Below are 23,708 nucleotides of genomic sequence, written 5' to 3'. Positions count from 1 at the left end.
AGGGGGAACGGGGGGCAGGGGAGCGGGGGAGCGGGGGGCAGGGGAGCGGGGGGCAGGGGGCAGGGGAGCGGGGGCAGGGGAACGGGTCTGTCTGTTAAATGTACCTCTGATTGGAACACATCTCACCCCTCCTAAACCCCACAGCACTCTTGAAGTCAAAAAACGTTTTTCTGTACCTGCGTAGGAGGTTGGACGGTCCTCTGATTGCAGCCCAGTAAAACACATTTATATATATATATTGAGGAGAGTACTATATAGAGGTTCTCCTGTTGCATGGTGGGAGGTAACTGTTAATAACCGTGGTCCACTTGGGATAGTCATCCCTATGCTTTACACACACACACACACACACACACACACACACTGAACCCTACACACTACACACACACACACACACTGAACCCTACACACTACACACACACACACACTGAACCCTACACACACACACACACACACACACACACACACTGAACCCTACACACACACACACACACACACACACACACACACACACACACACACACACACACACACACACACACACACACACACACACACACACACACACACTGAACCCTACACACACACACACTGAACCCTACACACACACACACTGAACCCTACACACACACACACTGAACCCTACACACACACACACACACACTGAACCCTACACACACACACACACTGAACCCTACACACACACACACACTGAACCCTACACCCTAAGACTTAAAAACAAAAAAATGAATCTAAGCATGTATATCTGTGATTAGTATGTGTGTGTTGTGTTCGTCTTGTAATAGTCTGTAACTAGAAACCAGAGTTTTCCCTGGTCTCAACATGGTCAGAACAACCTCCTGGGTCTATTCTGAGTCTAAGGTTGCAAATCCCGGTAACTTTCCTCATTTTCCCAGGTTGTCCAGAAATACTGGTTAGGAGATTCATGGCTTTTCTGCTCATTCCCAGCTGATTCCAGGACTCTTCCATCTAGGAATTCTGGGAAATTTAGCTGTGTGTGTGTGTGTATCATCTGTATTGTCCACACAGGTTCCTTTTGTGGTGGACGGCTTTATACGATTGATTGGTTGATTGATTGATTGATTGATTGATTGATTGATTGATTGGTTGATTGGTTGATTGGTTGATTGGTTGGTTGATTGATTGATTGATTGATTGGTTGATTGATTGATTGGTTGGTTGACTCTGCGTTTCCCTCCAGGCTCCATCGTGGTGGACGGTCAGGAGCTTCATGAGGAAGACCTGAGGTTGATGTACAGCTTCAACCAGACCTCTGGCTCAGCGACACAGTACGAGGCCCATTCTGACTCACAGGTGGGTTACCATGCAGTGGAGGCTGGTGGGGGGAGACATTCGGGAGGATGTGCTCATTTGGGACGGCTGGAATAAACGGAACAATATCCAAACGCTTGCAAATGTTTGTTTTTTTAAAGCATTCAAACGTGACATGATAAAATAACGACTGAATTACATTGTGACATAAATGTTACTGGTGTATTCCTAGTAACTCTCAGTGCTAGAGTACAGTCATATTGCCGAATCATCTGAAACTATCTTCCTGTTCCTTCTGTCACTATGCACCGTGCTCTCATGTAGACGGGTGTTAATGTGCTTGTATTAAGTCATTTCATGCCTTAGTAGCAGCCAGCAGCCACCAGTCAGCGTGTCTCAACTCCCCCAGAGGCACATCTCTCTAATCAGTGTTCCCCCAACCATATAGTACAGCTGCTGTCTGTCTGCTGTAGAGGGCTCTGAGATGCTGTCTGTCTGCTGTAGAGGGCTCTGAGATGCTGTCTGTCTGCTGTAGAGGGCTCTGAGCTGCTGTAGAGGGCTCTGAGATGCTGTCTGTCTGCTGTAGAGGGCTCTGAGATGCTGTCTGTCTGCTGTAGAGGGCTCTGAGATGCTGTCTGTCTGCTGTAGAGGGCTCCGAGATGCTGTCTGTCTGCTGTAGAGGGCTCTGAGATGCTGTCTGTCTGCTGTAGAGGGCTCTGAGATGCTGTCTGTCTGTCTGTCTGTCTGCTGTAGAGGGCTCTGAGATGCTGTCTGTCTGTCTGCTGTAGAGGACTCTGAGATGCTGTCTGTCTGTCTGCTGTAGAGGGCTCTGAGATGCTGTCTGTCTGCTGTAGAGGGCTCTGAGATGCTGTCTGTCTGTCTGCTGTAGAGGGCTCTGAGATGCTGTCTGTCTGTCTGCTGTAGAGGGCTCTGAGATGCTGTCTGTCTGTCTGTCTGCTGTAGAGGGCTCTGAGATGCTGTCTGTCTGTCTGCTGTAGAGGGCTCTGAGATGCTGTCTGTCTGTCTGCTGTAGAGGGCTCTGAGATGCTGTCTGTCTGTCTGCTGTAGAGGGCTCTGAGATGCTGTCTGTCTGCTGTAGAGGGCTCTGAGATGCTGTCTGTCTGCTGTAGAGGGCTCTGAGCTGCTGTCTGTCTGTCTGCTGTTACACACCACTCTGTTACACACCACTCTGTTACACACCACTCTGTTACACACCACTCTGTTACACACCACTCTGTTACATACACCACTCTGTTACATACACCACTCTGTTATACTGTTATACACCATTCTGTTGTACACCACTCTGTTGTACACCACTCTGTTGTACACCACTCTGTTGTACACCACTCTGTTGTACACCACTCTGTTGTACACCACTCTGTTGTACACCACTCTGTTGTACACCATTCTGTTATACACCATTCTTATACTGTTATACACCACTCTGTTATACACCACTCTGTTATACACCACTCTGTTATACACCACTCTGTTATACACCACTCTGTTATACACCACTCTGTTATACACCACTCTGTTATACACCACTCTGTTATACACCACTCTGTTATACACCACTCTGTTATACACCACTCTGTTATACACCACTCTGTTATACTGTTATACACCACTCTGTTATACACCACTCTGTTATACACCACTCTGTTATACACCACTCTGTTATACACCACTCTGTTATACTGTTATACACCACTCTGTTATACACCATTCTGTTATACACCATTCTGTTATACTGCATTGTTTTAGTTTGATTTAGTCTCACAGAAAAGACCAGTGGGAGATTAATCAGTGCAAATAACAAGAATGTCAAAGTTTTGCAGGTGAGATTTGAAACCAACGGAGGGATTTAAAAAAATATATATATTTTTTAAACTGCAAGTATGTAAACACAACAGATTGTTGAACCTGCTGCTGTGTGTCAACATCCCTGAACAGTGCAGTTATATTCTGTCTCTGTAATGTTTATTCATTCTATAGTTTTATGTATATATATATATATATATATATATATACAGTGGGGCAAAAAAGTATTTAGTCAGCCACCAATTGTGCAAGTTCTCCCACTTAGAAAGATGAGAGAGGCCTGTAATTTTCATCATAGGTACACTTCAACTATGACAGACAAAATGAGAGAAAAAAATCCAGAAAATCACATTGTAGGATTTTTAATGAATTTATTTGCAAATTATGGTGGAAAATAAGTATTTGGTCAATAACAAAAGTATATATATATGTGTGTGTGTGTGTGTGTGTGTGTGTGTGTGTGTGTGTGTGTGTGTGTGTGTGTGTGTGTGTGTGTGTGTGTATATATAATAATATATGTGTGTGTATATATAGTAATATATATGTGTTGGTATCACTCTTCAGGTGCTGGTGCTGTTAGATGTCACTCCAGACCAGTCCATGCTGGATGAGGGTGTGGCTCGTGAGGTCATCAACCGCATCCAGAAACTACGCAAAAAGGTAAAACACGCTGTGATACTTTTTAAACGTGTTCAACATGAGTACTTCCTGCCTACTGGCCCACATGGGGACTTGGAACCTCCCAGGCTTCTCTCCCCTCCCTGGCACCTCCCTGGTATTCCCAGGTGTCTCTCCCTCCCTGGTATTCCCAGGTGTCTCTCCCCTCCCTGGTACCTCCCTGGTATTCCCAGGTGTCTCTCCCTCCCTGGTATTCCCAGGTGTCTCTCCCTCCCTGGTATTCCCAGGTGTCTCTCCCTCCCCTGGCACCTCCCTGGTATTCCTTGGCGTCTCTCCCACCCTGGCACCTCCCTGGTGTCTCTCGCACCTCCCTGGTATTCCCAGGTGTCTCTCCCACCCTGGCACCTCCCTGGTATTCCCAGGTGTCTCTCCCTCCCTGGTATTCCCAGGCGTCTCTCCCACCCTGGCACCTCCCTGGTATTCCCAGGTGTCTCTCCCACCCTGGCACCTCCCTGGTATTCCCAGGTGTCTCTCCCACCCTGGCACCTCCCTGGTATTCCCAGGTGTCTCTCCCACCCTGGCACCTCCCTGGTATTCCCAGGTGTCTCTCCCACCCTGGCACCTCCCTGGTATTCCCAGGTGTCTCTCCCTCCCTGGTATTCCCAGGCGTCTCTCCCACCATGGCACCTCCCTGGTATTCCCAGGCGTCTCTCCCACCATGGCACCTCCCTGGTATTCCCAGGCGTCTCTCCCGCCCTGGCACCTCCCTGGTATTCCCAGGCGTCTCTCCCACCCTGGCACCTCCCTGGTGTCTCTCGCACCTCCCTGGTATTCCCAGGCGTCTCTCCCTCCCTGGTATTCCCAGGTGTCTCTCCCTCCCCTGGCACCTCCCTGGTATTCCCAGGCGTCTCTCCCACCCTGGCACCTCCCTGGTATTCCCAGGCGTCTCTCCCACCCTGGCACCTCCCTGGTATTCCCAGGCGTCTCTCCCGCCCTGGCACCTCCCTGGTATTCCCAGGCGTCTCTCCCACCCTGGCACCTCCCTGGTGTCTCTCGCACCTCCCTGGTATTCCCAGGCGTCTCTCCCTCCCTGGTATTCCCAGGTGTCTCTCCCTCCCCTGGCACCTCCCTGGTATTCCCAGGTGTCTCTCCCTCCCCTGGCACCTCCCTGGTATTCCCAGGCGTCTCTCCCACCCTGGCACCTCCCTGGTATTCCCAGGCGTCTCTCCCACCCTGGCACCTCCCTGGTGTCTCTCGCACCTCCCTGGTTTTCCCAGGCTTCTCTCCCCTCTCCCTTTCTCCCTTTATCTCTCTCTCCCTTTCCCCCTCTCTCTCTTTCTCTCTCTGTCCTCTCATGTTGAAATATTTCCACTCCTGAATTCTAGCAGCGTTGAGAACCAGCTTCTCCCGTGCCATAATATTCAGCCTTTAATGTAAGCTTCATCCCCGACTACAGAGGTCTGTTTCAGAAACACTGACTTTGAAGTGGGGTAGAGAGAAGGAAAGTAAAGCGGGATTATCTTCTTCTTAAAAAACAAACTAGGCTGTGTGTGTAAACAATAAACAAACATTTTTCCATCGGTCCCTGGATTCGACTGGGCTGTGTGTGTAAACAATAAACAAACATTTTTCCATCGGTCCCTGGATTCGACTGGGCTGTGTGTGTGGTGTGTGTGTGTTGCCTTGGCTCTCAGCCAGGGTAAATTCTACTGTTATTTAAAACTGAAATCTAGGAATTTTCCACCCCAGGGAATTAATTGAGTAGCAGTAACTAGGGGTCTCAGTGGGTTAAGAGGACAGAGGGAGGGCCGAGGGAGGACCGGGAGGGAAGGAGAGGTCACAGTCTCAGGGTTCTGATTTGGCAACACACACACACACACACACACACACACACACACACACACACACACACACACACACACACACACACTGTAACACAAATCATTTTTCTCCTTATTGACGTTGCTACTCTAGCTTCCGCGGTTCACTGCCTTAAAATACCCAAAAATAAAATCCTTCCTCTCTGATGTAGGTTATTGCTCTATGTTTATTTTCTACCTTTGAAGCCAGCCTGTAATTGGGCCCCTGTAGATTAAGGAGAGATCAATGTGTTCTCTTCCATGTTTAAAGTCCTCTGCATGGTTCTGGTATCGGTTCCCGACTGACATATTCGCTTATACATCGATTTGTGGACGCTGTAGATCAAAACGGCTTTCCTTGAGCCGGTACCGGTAGCCTTGGTTCTCATGGACTCATGAGTGTGTCTCTGACACCAATCTCAGAGCTTTGGGATGGCCTTCCTGCTGCAACTTGCTGTTGGCTGGGCTTGCCCGCCTGCAACTTATCCAGAATGCTACAGCCCGCTTGGTTTTCAACTATCCCCATTGTTCTCCCATGTCACCCGTCCTCTTCCACACCACTCCACTGTCTTCCAATTGAAGCTTGCATCCACAATAAGACCGACAGAACAGCAAGAGGTACTGTCCCATTTGTGTCAAGTGTTGTACTGCACTGATGAAAATGACTGATGATTGATTGAAAGAAATTGACAATAAGAAGATTGTAGGAGCTGTACTGTTAGATTTCAGTGGAGCCTCTGATTATTATTGACCGTAACCTGTTGTTTGAGAAAACGTGAGAAATCATATGTGTTATGGCTTTTCAACCTCTGTCATATCGTGGATTCAGTGATCTATCTAATAGAACTCAAAGGGTTTTCTTTAATGGAAGCTTCTCTAATGTTAAATATGTAAAGTGTGGTGTACCGCAGGGCAGCTCTCTAGGCCCTCTACTCTTTTCTATTTTTACCAATGACCTGCCACTGGCATTAAACAAAGCCTGTGTGTCCATGTATGCTGACGATTCAACCACATACACATCAGCAACCACAGCTAATGAAGTCCTGAACATCTCTAAAACTAAGAGCATTTGTATTTGGTACAAATCATTCCTTAAGTTATAGACCTCAGCTGAATCTGGTAATGAATGGTGTGGCTGTTGAACAAGTTGAGGAGACTAAATTACTTGGCGTTACCTTAGATTGTAAACTGTCATGGTCAAAACATATTGATTCAATGGTTGTAAAGATGGAGAGAGATCTGGCTGTAATAAAGAGATGCTCTGCTTTTTTGAGACCACACTCCAAAAAGAAAGTTCTGCAGGCTCTAGTTTTGTCAGTATTATATATAGCCCTTATTGCATGGAAGTATTTTCTCATATCGCTCAAATAAACAGTAAACCTGTTGTTTTTTAACCGATAAAGCAACATCTCACAACGCCTCTCCCCTGTTGGACCTAGATCGTTTATGTGTATGTATTGATATGTGGACTACATGTGCCTTTTTATAAATGTATGTAGTTGTGTCCTTGAGCTGCTCTTGTCTATTGATGTTCTATATTATGTCATTCTGTGTTCTGTGTTCTGTGTGGAACCCCAGGAAGAGTAGCTGCTGCTTTTGCAACTGCTAATGGGGATCCTAATGAAACACCAAAACCGTTCCATTCTGTGTTCCGTGTTCTGTGTGGAACCCCAGGAAGAGTAGCTGCTCCTTTTGCAACTGCTAATGGGGATCCTAATGAAACACCAAAACCGTTCCATTCTGTGTTCCGTGTTCTGTGTGGACCCCAGGAAGAGTAGCTGCTGCTTTTGCAACTGCTAATGGGGGATCCTAATAAAATACCACAAAATACCCTCCCTACATTCAGGCTATGGTCAAACCCTATACCCCAACTCGAGCATTCTGTTCTGCCTCCTCTCCTGGTCTCTTGGTCCTCCCACCACTATGGAAGGGCAGTTCCTGCTCAGCCCAATCCAAGATCTTCTCTTGGTCCTCCCACCCCTATGGAAGGGCAGTTCCTGCTCAGCCCAATCCAAGCTCTTCTCTTGGTCCTCCCACCACTATGGAAGGGCAGTTCCTGCTCAGCCCAATCCAAGCTCTTCTCTTGGTCCTCCCACCCCTATGGAAGGGCAGTTCCTGCTCAGTCCAATCCAAGCTCTTCTCTTGGTCCTCCCACCACTATGGAAGGGCAGTTCCTGCTCAGCCCAATCCAAGCTCTTCTCTGTCCTGGCACCCCCCAATGGTGGAACCAGCTTCCCCCTGATGCTAGGACAGCAGAGTCCCTGTCCATCTTCCCCCCTGAAGCTAGGACAGCAGAGTCCCTGTCCATCTTCCCCCTGATGCTAGGACAGCAGAGTCCCTGTCCATCTTCCCCCTGATGCTAGGACAGCAGAGTCCCTGTCCATCTTCCCCCCTGATGCTAGGACAGCAGAGTCCCTGTCCATCTTCCCCCTGATGCTAGGACAGCAGAGTCCCTGTCCATCTTCCCCCTGATGCTAGGACAGCAGAGTCCCTGTCCATCTTCCCCCTGATGCTAGGACAGCAGAGTCCCTGTCCATCTTCCCCCTGATGCTAGGACAGCAGAGTCCCTGTCCATCTTCCCCCCTGATGCTAGGACAGCAGAGTCCCTGTCCATCTTCCCCCTGATGCTAGGACAGCAGAGTCCCTGTCCATCTTCCCCCTGATGCTAGGACAGCAGAGTCCCTGTCCATCTTCCCCCTGATGCTAGGACAGCAGAGTCCCTGTCCATCTTCCCCCTGATGCTAGGACAGCAGAGTCCCTGTCCATCTTCCCCCTGATGCTAGGACAGCAGAGTCCCTGTCCATCTTCCCCCTGATGCTAGGACAGCAGAGTCCCTGTCCATCTTCCCCCCTGATGCTAGGACAGCAGAGTCCCTGTCCATCTTCCCCCTGATGCTAGGACAGCAGAGTCTCTGCCAATCTTCCAAAAAAACACCTGAAACCCTCCCTCTTCAAAGAGTATCTTAAATAAATGTATCACCCATCAATAATATCTAATGTTTATGAAGGTCACTTAGTTCCGTCTGATGAGATTACAGCTGGGGCGGCAGCGTAGCCTAGTGGTTAGAGCGTTGGACTAGTAACCGGAAGGTTGCAAGTTCAAACCCCCGAGCTGACAAGGTACAAATCTGTCGTTCTGCCCCTGAACAGGCAGTTAATCCACTGTTCCTAGGCTGTCATTGAAAATAAGAATTTGTTCTTAACTGACTTGCCTAGTTAAATAAAGGTAAAAAAAAAAAAAAAAAAAAAAAAAAGAGCAGTATATTAAGTTTTACCTGAACGACAAGGTGATTCAGTAATCCTATAGATTCCCTCTCCTTACCCTTCTTGGGTCACCTGGTGCCCTCAGATGAGATCACAGTATACCAGGGTTGAGCTCCATTCCATTTCAATTCAGAAAGTAAACCAAATTCAACATTTTCCCCCATTTGAAAAGCTTGGAAGATAATTGAAATGTCAATGTACTTCCTGAATGGAAATGGAATTAGCTCCTACCCAGCAGTGTACTACAGCTGTGAGCCGGCAGGTGATTACCTGGACAGTGTGATCAGGGTCCTAGGCCCTGTTTGATCTAATTCTGTGTGTGTATTTACCCGTCTGCAGGGTCACCTGGTACCGTCTGATGAGATCACAGTGTACTACAGCTGTGAGCCGGCAGGTGATTACCTGGACCATGTGATCCAGGCCCACACAGACTTCATCCTTGCAACCACTAAGGCACCACTCAAGACCTACCCCGTCCCCAAGGACTCCAGCGTCATCGTGCAGGAGAAAACACAGGTCGGTTGGGTTGACATTAAACACCACATTATTAGACTGAACGTGCTTTCAATCCCTCTGTGTGGTTTGGGTTAAAGCAAACAAACAAAAATATATATTAAAAACGGTAAAAATTTAATTAAAAACTGCTGTTCCTAAATATGAATGGTTTTCATGTTTCTCCCTCTGTGGTGGTGTCTGTGGTGGTGTCTGGGGTGGTGTCTGCGGCGGTGTCTGTGGCGGTATCTGTGGCGGTGTCTGTGGCGGTATCTGTGGTGGTGTCTGTGGTGGTGTCTGGGGTGGTGTCTGTGGCGGTATCTGTGGCGGTGTCTGTGGTGGTGTCTGTGGTGGTACTATAGTTGAAGGGTTCGGACCTGGACCTGACTATAGTGAAGGGAGCAGCCGCCCCTCGAGCACCTCTGACTGGACCAGCCTGTGCCTACATCAACCTCCAACTCAAACTCAACAACAAGGAACAAGGTATATTTAGACTTATAATTAGATTGACCGAGCTTTACATTACCTTTGGTCGTGGTCCCACTATTGGTGCACCCCAGGGCTCAATTGGATTGGACCTCAATTCTGTGTTTGTTTATCTAAATTGTCAGTATCCGTGTGTAATGGAACACAGTATAGCAAGGGGTCAATTAAATTTGGGGTGTAACTTGAAATTCCAATTCAAGAATGGACGAATTCTCACCCTAAAAAGCACCAACAGAGGTTAAAAAATAAAAAGTATAATTTTGAAAAACCCTTTTTTTTATAATCCTTCTGAAATTGGTGGACTTTGTCAAACTAGTTACCACAACAACAACAACACATGGAGGATAAAAAAATATTCTGTTGTATACCAAGTGGTGGTTTTAAAAGGTGAACTCAATAGTAAATAGAAACGTGATGAAAGCACTGAATTTGTCAACAGAAGTACATTCAGAAAATATTCAAACCACTTGACATTTTCCACATTTTTGTTACAGCCTTATTCTAAAATCTAAATTTAATCAAAATGAAAACATCACAATCTCCCCATAATGACAAAGCAAAAACAGGTTTTTAGAATTTTTAGCAAATGTATTCAAATTTTAAAACAACTTATTTACATAAGTATTCAGACCCTTTTGCTATGAGCTCAGGTGCATCCTGTTTCCATTGATCATCCTTGACATGTTTCTACAACTTGACTGGAGTCCACCTGTGGTAAATTCAAATGATTGGACATGATTTGAAAATGCACACATCTGTCTATATAAGGTACCACAGTTGACAGTGCATGTCAGAGCAGAAACCAAGCCATGAGGTCGAAGGAATTGTCCGTAGAGCTCCGAGACAGGATTGTGTCGAGGCACAGATCTGGGGAAGGGTACCAAATATAACAGCCCTGTTCATGCTTTTACGGTTTAAACAAATATATTCTATTTTTGTTCCGTCTCTGTCAGAGGGTGTGGTTCTCCTGGAGAACCCTAAAGGAGATATCTGTCTGGACATGGCCAAGCTGAGACAGGTCTGCTCCAGTCTCTTTGGTCTCAACAACACCACGCTCTGTGTTTTCAACGGCAAGACTGGTAAGATGGCACGCTCACACTTTGAATCCCAAATCAACCCCTATGTCAATAGAGCCCCACAGTAGAGGTGTCATAATTACCCATAAAACCTTGCGGTCAAACAGCGAAATGGTTCCAACTGTTTTTTCCACCATTCATTTTTCCCATGGGTGATTTTAGAAACTAGGGCTGTGTTTTCATATAGGTTTACCCTATTTTGATAACTGTGGACAAGGTGACTTTTATCAATATATAATCTGGCTCTATTTACTCTACGATTCAAAAATGCTGATTGGCATCAAAGTAAACATCATACAAAACTACAAATCCCTGCAGTCTCCTGCACGTTGTTTCTGACACCTTTGCTAGCAGGTATTGTCAATTTAAAATGTGTTCACAGAATTGTCCATTGAAAGAAATGTTTAAATGTTTTATTACTACATTTAATTAAGAATCGTGTGTGCCCAGTGTGTGCCCAGTGTGTGCCCAGTGTGTGCCCAGTGTGTGCCCAGTGTGTGCCCAGTGTGTGCCCAGTGTGTGCCCAGTGTGTGCCCAGTGTGTGCCCAGTGTGTGCCCAGTGTGTGCCCAGTGTGTGCCCAGTGTGTGCCCAGTGTGTGCCCAGTGGGTAAAAAAAAAAAAAATTAAGATCGTTAATCCACAGATTCTTACCTTCGCCTCGATTCGCCAGTCTCATCATGGTATTTGTAGTTCTTTATGATAGCCACATTTAACAGCTAATTAGTGTTTCATTTTTGGCAGGTAAATATGGGCGAATATATTGATAAAAGTCACCTTGTCCTAGAGAGATTTATACGGTTGGCAAAACGCCGGGGTAAACCAACATTAAACACAGCCCTTATTTTAAGTGTTTCGATTGGAACCATTTCCCTGTTTGACCGCTAGGTTTTATGGGTATTCTGACTCATTCTGTGATACTCATTACATACACTAACTAGTAAGATGGGACACTCACAAGCCTCCTATACATACACTGCCTTCGGAAAGTATTCACACCCCTTGACATTTTTCCACATTTGGCTGTTACAACCTGAATTTAAAATTGATTAAATGTAGATTATTATTTTTTTGTCACTGGCCTACCCACAATGCACCATGTCGAAGTGGAAGTGGAGTTAAACACTTTTTTTTGACTAATTAATAAAAAATTAAAAGCTGAAATGTCTTTAATACGTATTCAACTCCTTGGTTATGGCAAACTTACATAAGGAAGAAGAGATTTCACCATGAGGCCAATTGTGACTTTAAAATAGTTAGTTTAATAGCTGTGAAAGGAGAAAACTGAGGATGGATCAACAAATTACTCTACAATACTAACCTAAATGACAGAGTGAAAAGAAGGAAACCTGTAGAGAATAGAAATATTCCAAAACAAATATTCCTGTTTGTAACGAGGCAAGAAAATGCTGCAAAAAATGTGGAAAAGCAATGAACTTTTTTGTCCTGAATACAAAGTGTTATGTTTGGGGCAAATCCAATACAATTTATTACTGAGCACCACTCTCCATATTTTCAAGCATAGAGGTGGCTGCATCATTTTATGGGTATGCTTGTAATCGTTAAGGACTGGGGAGTTTTTCAGGATTAAAAAGCTAAACACAGGCAAAATTCTAGAAAATCTGGTTTAGTCTGCTTTCCACCAGATACCGGGAGATGAATTCCCCTTTCAGCAGGACAATAACCTAAAACACAAGGCATAATTCTACACTGGAGTTGTTTACCAAGAAGACATTGAATGTTCCTGAGTGGCCGAGTTACAGTTTGGACTCAAATCTGCTTGAAAATCTATGGCAAGACCTGAAAATGGTTGTCTAGCTATGATCTACAACCAATTTGACAAATGTTGTACAATCCAAGAGTGGAAAGCTCTTGAGACTTACCCAGAAAGACTCACAGCTTTAATCGCTGCCAAAGGCTTTTCTAACATGATTACTTATCAAATCAAGATATATTACTGTTTTATTTCTATTACTTATTTTTCATGTTTTTATTTTAATCTTATTCAAATGTTATAATTTTTCTTCCACGTTGACAGGGTATTTTGTGTCGATCATTGACAAAAATGTAATTAAATCCAGTTTAATCCCACTTTGTAACACAACAATAAAAGTGAAGGGTTTGTGAATACTCAGTTTGCTCAGTAACCGTGGTCTGTCTGTCAGTAACTCCCACGAAACATCAGAATTATTGTCATCATGAAATGTTTACCAACCCATTCACCTCCCGGCCTTAGAGTTTGGCTGTATTCCCTGGCTATGACTAGAGACTGGCGGGTGATTTTTAGAATCACTCTCGTGATGTAGCCCGGCTTGAGACTTGTATAGCGCATATTTGCAAGAAATTAGCTTTAAAACTGCTACATTACTCTCAGCCCCATGATAAAATGTGTAGGGTGATAGCTCGCTGGACTGGAGTTGCCTAGCCTACATGTTGGTCTTTCTGACTCTAGCTTAGCCTACATTTTGGGTGGTTCTGGAGAGTATCCCATCCTACATGCTGGGTGGTTCTGTCTCTAGCTCATCCTACATGTTGGGTGGTTCTGTCTCTAGCTTAGACTACATTTTGGGTGGTTCTGGAGAGTATCCCATCCTACATGTTGGGTGGTAAATAGCTGGAGTGGAGTTGCTTAGCCTACATATTGGGTAGTTTTGTCAGTAGCTTAGCCTTAATGTTGACTTGTAGCTAGCTGGACTGAAATATCTTAGCCTATATGTTGGGTGGTAGCTAGCTGAAGTAGTGGTTCTGTCTCTAGTTTAGCCTATATGTTGGGTGGTAGCTAGCTGAAGTAGTGGTTCTGTCTCTAGTTTAGCCTATATGTTGGGTGGTAGCTAGCTGAAGTAGTGGTTCTGTCTCTAGTTTAGCCTGCATGTTGGGTGGTAGCTAGCTGAAGTAGTGGTTCTGTCTCTAGTTTAGCCTGCATGTTGGGTGGTAGCTAGCTGAAGTAGTGGTTCTGTCTCTAGTTTAGCCTATATGTTTGGTGGTAGCTAGCTGAAGTAGTGGTTCTGTCTCTAGTTTAGCCTATATGTTGGGTGGTTGTTAGCTGAAGTAGTGGTTCTGTCTCTAGTTTAGCCTACATGTTGGGTGGTTCTGGGGACTAACCACTAGCTTAGCCTACTTGTTGAGTGGTTCTGGGGACTAACCACTAGCCTAGCCTACTTGTTGAGTGGTTCTGGGGACTAACCACTAGCTTAGCCTACTTGTTGAGTGGTTCTGGGGACTAACCACTAGCCTAGCCTACTTGTTGAGTGGTTCTGGGGACTAACCACTAGCTTAGCCTACTTGTTGAGTGGTTCTGGGGACAAGCAACTAGTTTAGCCTACTTGTTGAGTGGTTCTGGGGACTAACCACTAGCTTAGCCTACATGTTGAGTGGTTCTGGGGACTAACCACTAGCTTAGCCTACTTGTTGAGTGGTTCTGGGGACTAACCACTAGCTTAGCCTACTTGTTGAGTGGTTCTGGGGACTAACCACTAGCTTAGCCTACTTGTTGAGTGGTTCCGGGGACTAACCACTAGCTTAGCCTACTTGTTGAGTGGTTCCGGGGACTAACCACTAGCTTAGCCTACTTGTTGAGTGGTTCTGTGGACTAACCACTAGCTTAGGACTGGGGAGTTTTTCAGGATTAAAAAGCTAAACACAGGCAAAATTCTAGAAAATCTGGTTTAGTCTGCTTTCCACCAGATACCGGGAGATGAATTCCCCTTTCAGCAGGACAATAACCTAAAACACAAGGCATAATTCTACACTGGAGTTGTTTACCAAGAAGACATTGAATGTTCCTGAGTGGCCGAGTTACAGTTTGGACTCAAATCTGCTTGAAAATCTATGGCAAGACCTGAAAATGGTTGTCTAGCTATGATCTACAACCAATTTGACAAATGTTGTACAATCCAAGAGTGGAAAGCTCTTGAGACTTACCCAGAAAGACTCACAGCTTTAATCGCTGCCAAAGGCTTTTCTAACATGATTACTTATCAAATCAAGATATATTACTGTTTTATTTCTATTACTTATTTTTCATGTTTTTATTTTAATCTTATTCAAATGTTATAATTTTTCTTCCACGTTGACAGGGTATTTTGTGTCGATCATTGACAAAAATGTAATTAAATCCAGTTTAATCCCACTTTGTAACACAACAATAAAAGTGAAGGGTTTGTGAATACTCAGTTTGCTCAGTAACCGTGGTCTGTCTGTCAGTAACTCCCACGAAACATCAGAATTATTGTCATCATGAAATGTTTACCAACCCATTCACCTCCCGGCCTTAGAGTTTGGCTGTATTCCCTGGCTATGACTAGAGACTGGCGGGTGATTTTTAGAATCACTCTCGTGATGTAGCCCGGCTTGAGACTTGTATAGCGCATATTTGCAAGAAATTAGCTTTAAAACTGCTACATTACTCTCAGCCCCATGATAAAATGTGTAGGGTGATAGCTCGCTGGACTGGAGTTGCCTAGCCTACATGTTGGTCTTTCTGACTCTAGCTTAGCCTACATTTTGGGTGGTTCTGGAGAGTATCCCATCCTACATGCTGGGTGGTTCTGTCTCTAGCTCATCCTACATGTTGGGTGGTTCTGTCTCTAGCTTAGACTACATTTTGGGTGGTTCTGGAGAGTATCCCATCCTACATGTTGGGTGGTAAATAGCTGGAGTGGAGTTGCTTAGCCTACATATTGGGTAGTTTTGTCAGTAGCTTAGCCTTAATGTTGACTTGTAGCTAGCTGGACTGAAATATCTTAGCCTATATGTTGGGTGGTAGCTAGCTGAAGTAGTGGTTCTGTCTCTAGTTTAGCCTATATGTTGGGTGGTAGCTAGCTGAAGTAGTGGTTCTGTCTCTAGTTTAGCCTATATGTTGGGTGGTAGCTAGCTGAAGTAGTGGTTCTGTCTCTAGTTTAGCCTGCATGTTGGGTGGTAGCTAGCTGAAGTAGTGGTTCTGTCTCTAGTTTAGCCTGCATGTTGGGTGGTAGCTAGCTGAAGTAGTGGTTCTGTCTCTAGTTTAGCCTATATGTTTGGTGGTAGCTAGCTGAAGTAGTGGTTCTGTCTCTAGTTTAGCCTATATGTTGGGTGGTTGTTAGCTGAAGTAGTGGTTCTGTCTCTAGTTTAGCCTACATGTTGGGTGGTTCTGGGGACTAACCACTAGCTTAGCCTACTTGTTGAGTGGTTCTGGGGACTAACCACTAGCCTAGCCTACTTGTTGAGTGGTTCTGGGGACTAACCACTAGCTTAGCCTACTTGTTGAGTGGTTCTGGGGACTAACCACTAGCCTAGCCTACTTGTTGAGTGGTTCTGGGGACTAACCACTAGCTTAGCCTACTTGTTGAGTGGTTCTGGGGACAAGCAACTAGTTTAGCCTACTTGTTGAGTGGTTCTGGGGACTAACCACTAGCTTAGCCTACATGTTGAGTGGTTCTGGGGACTAACCACTAGCTTAGCCTACTTGTTGAGTGGTTCTGGGGACTAACCACTAGCTTAGCCTACTTGTTGAGTGGTTCTGGGGACTAACCACTAGCTTAGCCTACTTGTTGAGTGGTTCCGGGGACTAACCACTAGCTTAGCCTACTTGTTGAGTGGTTCCGGGGACTAACCACTAGCTTAGCCTACTTGTTGAGTGGTTCTGTGGACTAACCACTAGCTTAGCCTACTTGTTGAGTGGTTCTGGGGACTAACCACTAGCTTAGCCTACTTGTTGAGTGGTTCTGTGGACTAACCACTAGCTTAGCCTACTTGTTGAGTGGTTCTGTGGACTAACCACTAGCTCAGCCTACTTGTTGAGTGGTTCTGTGGACTAACCACTAGCTTAGCCTACTTGTTGAGTGGTTCTGGGGACTAACCACTAGCTTAGCCTACTTGTTGAGTGGTTGTCAGAGATGACAGGCGTCATCCTGGGACTGAGACTAGTTCTATTCATAATATGTGAGTCTCCTGGGACCCCTGATATAGTACTGTACCATTCCCTCCTTGGTTCCCCCTACAAGGCTGCTGTTTCTCTCTCTCTCACACACACACACACACACACACACACACACACACACACACACACACACACACACACACACACACACACCGGAATACAACAACAAAAAACATTGGAGGAGTCATGAAATGATTGATTTGATTGGACAGGTTAGTGATGAGCAGATGGCGTTTTAAGAGCGGTTCTCACACAACTCAACATTTGTATTTATTTTACTTGTGTGAATTATTATAAGAGATTAAGGTGTGTTATATGTTTCAGACCTGTCCTGTAACAGAGCTGTATGTTTCAGACCTGTCCTGTATGTTTCAGACCTGTCCTGTATGTTTCAGACCTGTCCTGTATGTTTCAGACCTGTCCTGTATGTTTCAGACCTGTCCTGTATGTTTCAGACCTGTCCAGTATGTTTCAGACCTGTCCAGTATGTTTCAGACCTGTCCAGTATGTTTCAGACCTGTCCTGTAACAGAGCTGTATGTTTCAGACCTGTCCAGTATGTTTCAGACCTGTCCTGTAACAGAGCTGTATGTTTCAGACCTGTATGTTTCAGACCTGTATGTTTCAGACCTGTATGTTTCAGACCTGTATGTTTCAGACCTGTATGTTTCAGACCTGTCCAGTATGTTTCAGACCTGTCCAGTATGTTTCAGACCTGTCCAGTATGTTTCAGACCTGTCCAGTATGTTTCAGACCTGTCCAGTATGTTTCAGACCTGTATGTTTCAGACCTGTCCTGTATGTTTCAGACCTGTCCAGTATGTTTCAGACCTGTATGTTTCAGACCTGTATGTTTCAGACCTGTCCTGTATGTTTCAGACCTGTCCTGTATGTTTCAGACCTGTCCAGTAAATGAGGGATGTATGTTTCAGCGCTGTATGTTTCAGACCTGTCCTGTATGTTCTTGTTATTCCAGAGTTGACTGGTAAGTGTGATCTGCTGTCTCTGAATGGGAAAACCCTGTCGGTGACATCAGGCTCCAATCCCAGTGACTCCTCTCCCAACTCTGACTCACTGGTGTGTCCCTACGTCAACCTCCAACTGGCCAACTGTCAGCCTGCTGGTACGTTTAACTGACCAGTTCCTCTTTCTCTCGCTCCGCTACACATCTGCTTCCCATTTCACTCCACTTTTATTGAAAGCTTATTTTTCAGTTTGTTATACCAATGCATCTTCCAACTGGTTTACACCAAACCCCTGCCAGCGAGTGACTTGGGCCCAATGAAAACTAGAATTTCATACCATCAACTAGCCGGTTGCCAGCTCATTTCCTGACAGATTGTTTTCCCCCTCTCCTCGTCAGACCCGGGATTCGAACTGGGAACCCTCCAGTTACTGGTTTGGTTTGTGTCTCTAACCGCTAGGCTACGTGCTGCTACTGATTTGTACTGATGCTATGTATGTCCTGTGTCTCTGTAGAGTGTAAGAGTGGAGATGTGGGGACCCTGCTGCTGGTCAATCCTGTCGGACATGACTACCTGACCCACAATGCTTTGCTGTCTGAGACGGCTAAGTTGTTCGGCCTCCGCAGCCGTAGGCTGAAGCTCTACCTGGACGATGCACTCACCCAAGGTAAGACCGACACCCCCGGACCGAAGTCCTATTTTGGTTCTGTCTCCATGTTGCCTTCAATGCATCTAGGATGGCTACTGGCCAGGCCTAGCAGTGCTCAAAGAATGGGCTGGGAAACGCTCTCTTGACTTGGCCAGAGCTACATCTTGGAAGCTCCACTTGAATGGTACCTGTGTCTTGCTTCAGCTGCTTCACCTGTGTCCTTCACCCTGTGTCTTGCTTCAGCTGCTTCACCTGTGTCCTTCACCCTGTGTCCTGCTTCAGCTGCTTCACCTGTGTCCTTCACCCTGTGTCCTGCTTCAGCTGCTTCACCTTTGTCCTTCACCCTGTGTCCTGCTTCAGCTGCTTCACCTGTGTCCTTCACCTTGTGTCCTGCTTCAGCTGTGTCCTTCACCTTGTGTCCTGCTTCAGCTGCTTCACCTGTGTCCTTCACCCTGTGTCCTGCTTCAGCTGCTTCACCTGTGTCCTTCACCCTGTGTCCTGCTTCAGCTGCTTCACCTGTGTCTTTCACCTTGTGTCCTGCTTCAGCTGCTTCACCTGTGTCCTTCACCTTGTGTCCTGCTTCAGCTGCTTCACCTGTGTCCTTCACCCTGTGTCCTGCTTCAGCTGCTTCACGTGTGTCCTTCACCCTGTGTCCTGCTTCAGCTGCTTCACCTGTGTCCTTCACCTTGTGTCCTGCTTCAGCTGCTTCACCTGTGTCCTTCACCTTGTGTCCTGCTTCAGCTGCTTCACCTGTGTCCTTCACCTTGTGTCCTGCTTCACCTGTGTCCTTCACCTTGTGTCCTGCTTCAGCTGCTTCACCTGTGTCCTTCACCCTGTGTCCTGCTTCAGCTGCTTCACCTGTGTCCTTCACCCTGTGTCCTGCTTCAGCTGCTTCACCTGTGTCCTTCACCTTGTGTCCTGCTTCAGCGGTGTTCTTTCTGCTTACTTTCCACCTTTCCCCATCAATCCTACTGTGTCTACGTTCAGACTAGAGGACATTTACTGCTCTACTACACGTTTAGCTGTAGCCTGTACCTCCACCTCCTCCTCCTCACGTTTAGCTGTAGCCTGTACCTCCACCTCCTCCTCCTCACGTTTAGCTGTAGCCTGTACCTCCACCTCCTCCTCCTCACGTTTAGCTGTAGCCTGTACCTCCACCTCCTCCTCCTCACGTTTAGCTGTAGCCTGTACCTCCACCTCCTCCTCCACACGTTCAGCTGTAGCCTGTACCTCCACCTCCTCCACACGTTTAACTGTAGCCTGTACGTCCACCTCCTCCTCTACACATTTAGCTGTAGCCTGTACCTCCACCTCCTCCACACGTTTAACTGTAGCCTGTACGTCCACCTCCTCCTCCACACATTTAGCTGTAGCCTGTACCTCCACCACCTCCTCCACACGTTTAGCTGTAGCCTGCACCTCCACCTCCTCCACACATTTAGCTGTAGCCTGTACCTCCACCTCCTCCTCCACACGTTTAGCTGTAGCCTGTACCTCCACCTCCTCCTCCACACGTTTAGCTGTAGCCTGTACCTCCACCTCCTCCACACGTTTAGCTGTAGCCTGTACCTCCACCACCTCCTCCACACGTTTAGCTGTAGCCTGTACCTCCACCTCCTCCTCCTCACGTTTAGCTGTAGCCTGTACCTCCACCTCCTCCTCCACACGTTTAGCTGTAGCCTGTACCTCCACACATTTAGCTGTAGCCTGTACCTCCACCTCCTCCACACGTTTAGCTGTAGCCTGTACCTCCACCACCTCCTCCACACGTTTAGCTGTAGCCTGCACCTCCACCTCCTCCACACGTTTAGCTGTAGCCTGTACCTCCACCTCCTCCTCCACACGTTTAGCTGTAGCCTGTACCTCCACCTCCTCCACACGTTTAGCTGTAGCCTGTACGTCCACCTCCTCCTCCACACGTTTAGCTGTAGCCTGCACCTCCACCTCCTCCACACGTTTAGCTGTAGCCTGTACCTCCACCACCTCCTCCACACGTTTAGCTGTAGCCTGTACCTCCACCTCCTCCTCCACACGTTTAGCTGTAGCCTGTACCTCCACCTCCTCCTCACGTTTAGCTGTAGCCTGTACCTCCACCTCCTCCTCATGTTTAGCTGTAGCCTGTACCTCCACCTCCTCCACACGTTTAGCTGTAGCCTGTACCTCCACCACCTCCTCCACACGTTTAGCTGTAGCCTGTACCTCCACCACCTCCTCCACACGTTTAGCTGTAGCCTGCACCTCCACCTTCTCCACACGTTTAGCTGTAGCCTGTACCTCCACCACCTCCTCCACACATTTAGCTGTAGCCTGCACCTCCACCTTCTCCACACATTTAGCTGTAGCCTGCACCTCCACCACCTCCTCCACACATTTAGCTGTAGCCTGCACCTCCACCACCTCCTCCACACATTTAGCTGTAGCCTGTACCTCCACCTCCTCCACACGTTTAGCTGTAGCCTGTACCTCCACCTCCTCCTCCACACGTTTAGCTGTAGCCTGCACCTCCACCTCCTCCACACGTTTAGCTGTAGCCTCCGCTCTGTAGTTTGCTGATCCTTGACTTTTAAACTGGTTTAATATTGACCTTGAACCAGCAGCAAAGAAGCAAGTCCTGGGCTGAGGAAACCTCCCTGTCCAATTACTGTGTCTGACAGACTGCCTGACTGCCCTAGCAGACGGCTGGTTTGGCGTAAAGCTCATAGTTCTTCCTACCTAATTAGGTGGGACTTGAAGCATCACTCCCGACTATAAATCTTCATCATACTTGTTCTCATTCTTCTGCACGCTACTCCTCTTACACATTCATTGCTAGAAACATGGTTCAAACTTTAAAACATGTGGAATGATCTGGAATATTGTGCTTACATTTTACTTTTTGATTGAAAAAAAATATATATACTTTTTAAACTATAAAATGTAGCCTTTTTTTTTCATTCATTTTAATGGGACTTTTTTTCTTCAATATTCTAGAACTCCCCATTGTGACATCATGAATTCCAACACTGTTAAATAATGTAACTTTTGACAAATCATCCACTTTGACCACTTTCCCAACAACAAAAACGTATAGCTTGTGAAATCTTGGTATCCTTCGCTGCTATTCAGTTCTGTTCCCGATTGCAGATTTATCTTTTATATGGTTCAAACGTTCGGAGATTTGAGTGGTCAAAATGCCATTTGACCGTTTTCCCAACTAGTTAGACAAAGATGGGAGGGTATGACATCTTGGTCTTCTTATCTGCAGTTCAAATCTGAAATAGAACAAAAATATCTACTGCCAATATCGAGGAAAAAGCTGTTTCAGTAGCCATATCAACTCGTTTAGTTAACTTCCCACTGTTGAATTAACTACCATGGGAACTTTCAAATTATAATAATGGGGGAACACATTTTAAGCATGAGATAAAATGGGTGTTTCTCAGTATGCAAGGCTACCTTGCTCCACACTCTCGCGCTCCGAGTGCGTTTACCTCCCGCTGTATTACCTCTGCACCTCCCACTCCACAGACCTTTCTTCCAGCCAGGACAATGGCAACAATAAAGACCCAACAAGATCGACACAAAGCAAACCGTTTTACTTCCTAATTATCAGCTAGATATACTGGATGTGAATCGCCAAATAAACAAAGATGACCTAAAAACGAATGTTATTTAAGGTAGATGTCAATACGTCGTGGGTAGCTAGCTGGGTAGCTAGCTGGGTAGCTAGCTGTAGTCCGGCAACATATGTGATGTAAATGGGCAACATTTAATTTAATGAAGCATTTATTTTTTTACCTAGAAACACAAGACAACACTACCTAGAAACACGAGACAACACTACCTAGAAACACGAGACAACACTACCTAGAAACACGAGACAACACTACCTAGAAACACAAGACAACACTACCTAGAAACACGAGACAACACTACCTAGAAACACGAGACAGCACTACCTAGAAACACGAGACGGCACTACCTAGAAACACGAGACGGCACTACCTAGAAACACGAGACGGCACTACCTAGAAACACGAGACGGCACTACCTAGAAACACGAGACGGCACTACCTAGAAACACGAGACGGCACTACCTAGAAACACGAGACGGCACTACCTAGAAACACGAGACGGCACTACCTAGAAACACGAGACGGCACTACCTAGAAACACGAGACGGCACTACCTAGAAACACGAGACGGCACTACCTAGAAACACGAGACGGCACTACCTAGAAACACGAGACGGCACTACCTAGAAACACGAGACGGCACTACCTAGAAACACGAGACGGCACTACCTAGAAACACGAGACGGCACTACCTAGAAACACGAGACGGCACTACCTAGAAACACGAGACGGCACTACCTAGAAACACGAGACGGCACTACCTAGAAACACAACAATGAATGGAAATTAACAGAGTAACGTGCATAAGAGAGTTTAATAGAGCAGTCGGTGGTCAGCAGCCCTTTCAAACTCCTCAGAATAAAATTATCTAGTTTCACGTAGTGGAGACAGACTCCTCTCATTCTTTTCTTTTCTTAATTCCTTACAGGTTTTACCTCCTTAAAGGTGCCAGCAGATATTCTTCCTTCATACTTTTCAATCATTTGTATATGTGTTTCAGAAATCCCAGCAGAGTGGTCAATGAAGACGCTGGACAGGAAGACTCTGTACGTTGGAGTTCTGCCCACCACTGCAGAGGCATAGGACCGGGAACAGCCAGACTGTAGAAGAGGGAGGAACAGCCAGGAACAGCCACACTGTAGAAGAGGGAGGAACAGCCACACTGTAGAAGAGGGAGGAACAGCCACACTGTAGAAGAGGGAGGAACAGCCAGGAACAGCCACACTGTAGAAGAGGGAGGAACAGCCACACTGTAGAAGAGGGAGGAACAGCCAGGAACAGCCACACTGTAAAAGAGGGAGGAACAGCCAGGAACAGCCACACTGTAGAAGAGGGAGGAACAGCCAGGAACAGCCACACTGTAGAAGAGGGAGGAACAGCCAGGAACAGCCAGACTGTAGAAGAGGGGGGCTATGTCCCAAATGGCATCCTATTCCATACATAGTGCACTACTGTTGACCAGGGCCCAATGGCGTTCTGAGCAAAGCTAGTGCACTACTGTTGACCAGGGCCCAATGGCGCTCTGAGCAAAGCTAGTGCACTACTGTTGACCAGGGCCCAATGGCGCTCTGAGCAAAGCTAGTGCACTACTGTTGACCAGGGCCCAATGGCGCTCTGAGCAAAGCTAGTGCACTACCGTTGACCAGGGCCCAAT

At 46.4% G+C, this 23,708-nt stretch overlaps 1 protein-coding gene across 1 annotated transcript in view; it reads left to right on the top strand.

The window, feature by feature from the left end:
- Window positions 1-23,281, top strand: part of iars1 (isoleucyl-tRNA synthetase 1) — a 106,524-nt gene extending 83,243 nt beyond the window's left edge. Inside the window, 8 exon segments of the mRNA XM_031825799.1 lie at window positions 1,223-1,335; window positions 3,685-3,780; window positions 9,200-9,376; window positions 9,715-9,835; window positions 10,792-10,917; window positions 17,803-17,949; window positions 18,306-18,458; window positions 23,055-23,281. Coding sequence (XP_031681659.1) covers window positions 1,223-1,335; window positions 3,685-3,780; window positions 9,200-9,376; window positions 9,715-9,835; window positions 10,792-10,917; window positions 17,803-17,949; window positions 18,306-18,458; window positions 23,055-23,137 — 1,016 coding nt within the window. The 3' untranslated portion in view covers window positions 23,138-23,281.
- Window positions 23,282-23,708: the final 427 nt, after the last annotated feature.

Source organism: Oncorhynchus kisutch, linkage group LG5 (genome assembly GCF_002021735.2).
Source record: "Oncorhynchus kisutch isolate 150728-3 linkage group LG5, Okis_V2, whole genome shotgun sequence".
Classification (NCBI taxonomy): domain Eukaryota; kingdom Metazoa; phylum Chordata; class Actinopteri; order Salmoniformes; family Salmonidae; genus Oncorhynchus; species Oncorhynchus kisutch.
Note: the sequence above shows the minus strand (reverse complement) of the source record. Positions and strands in the feature narration are given on the sequence as shown.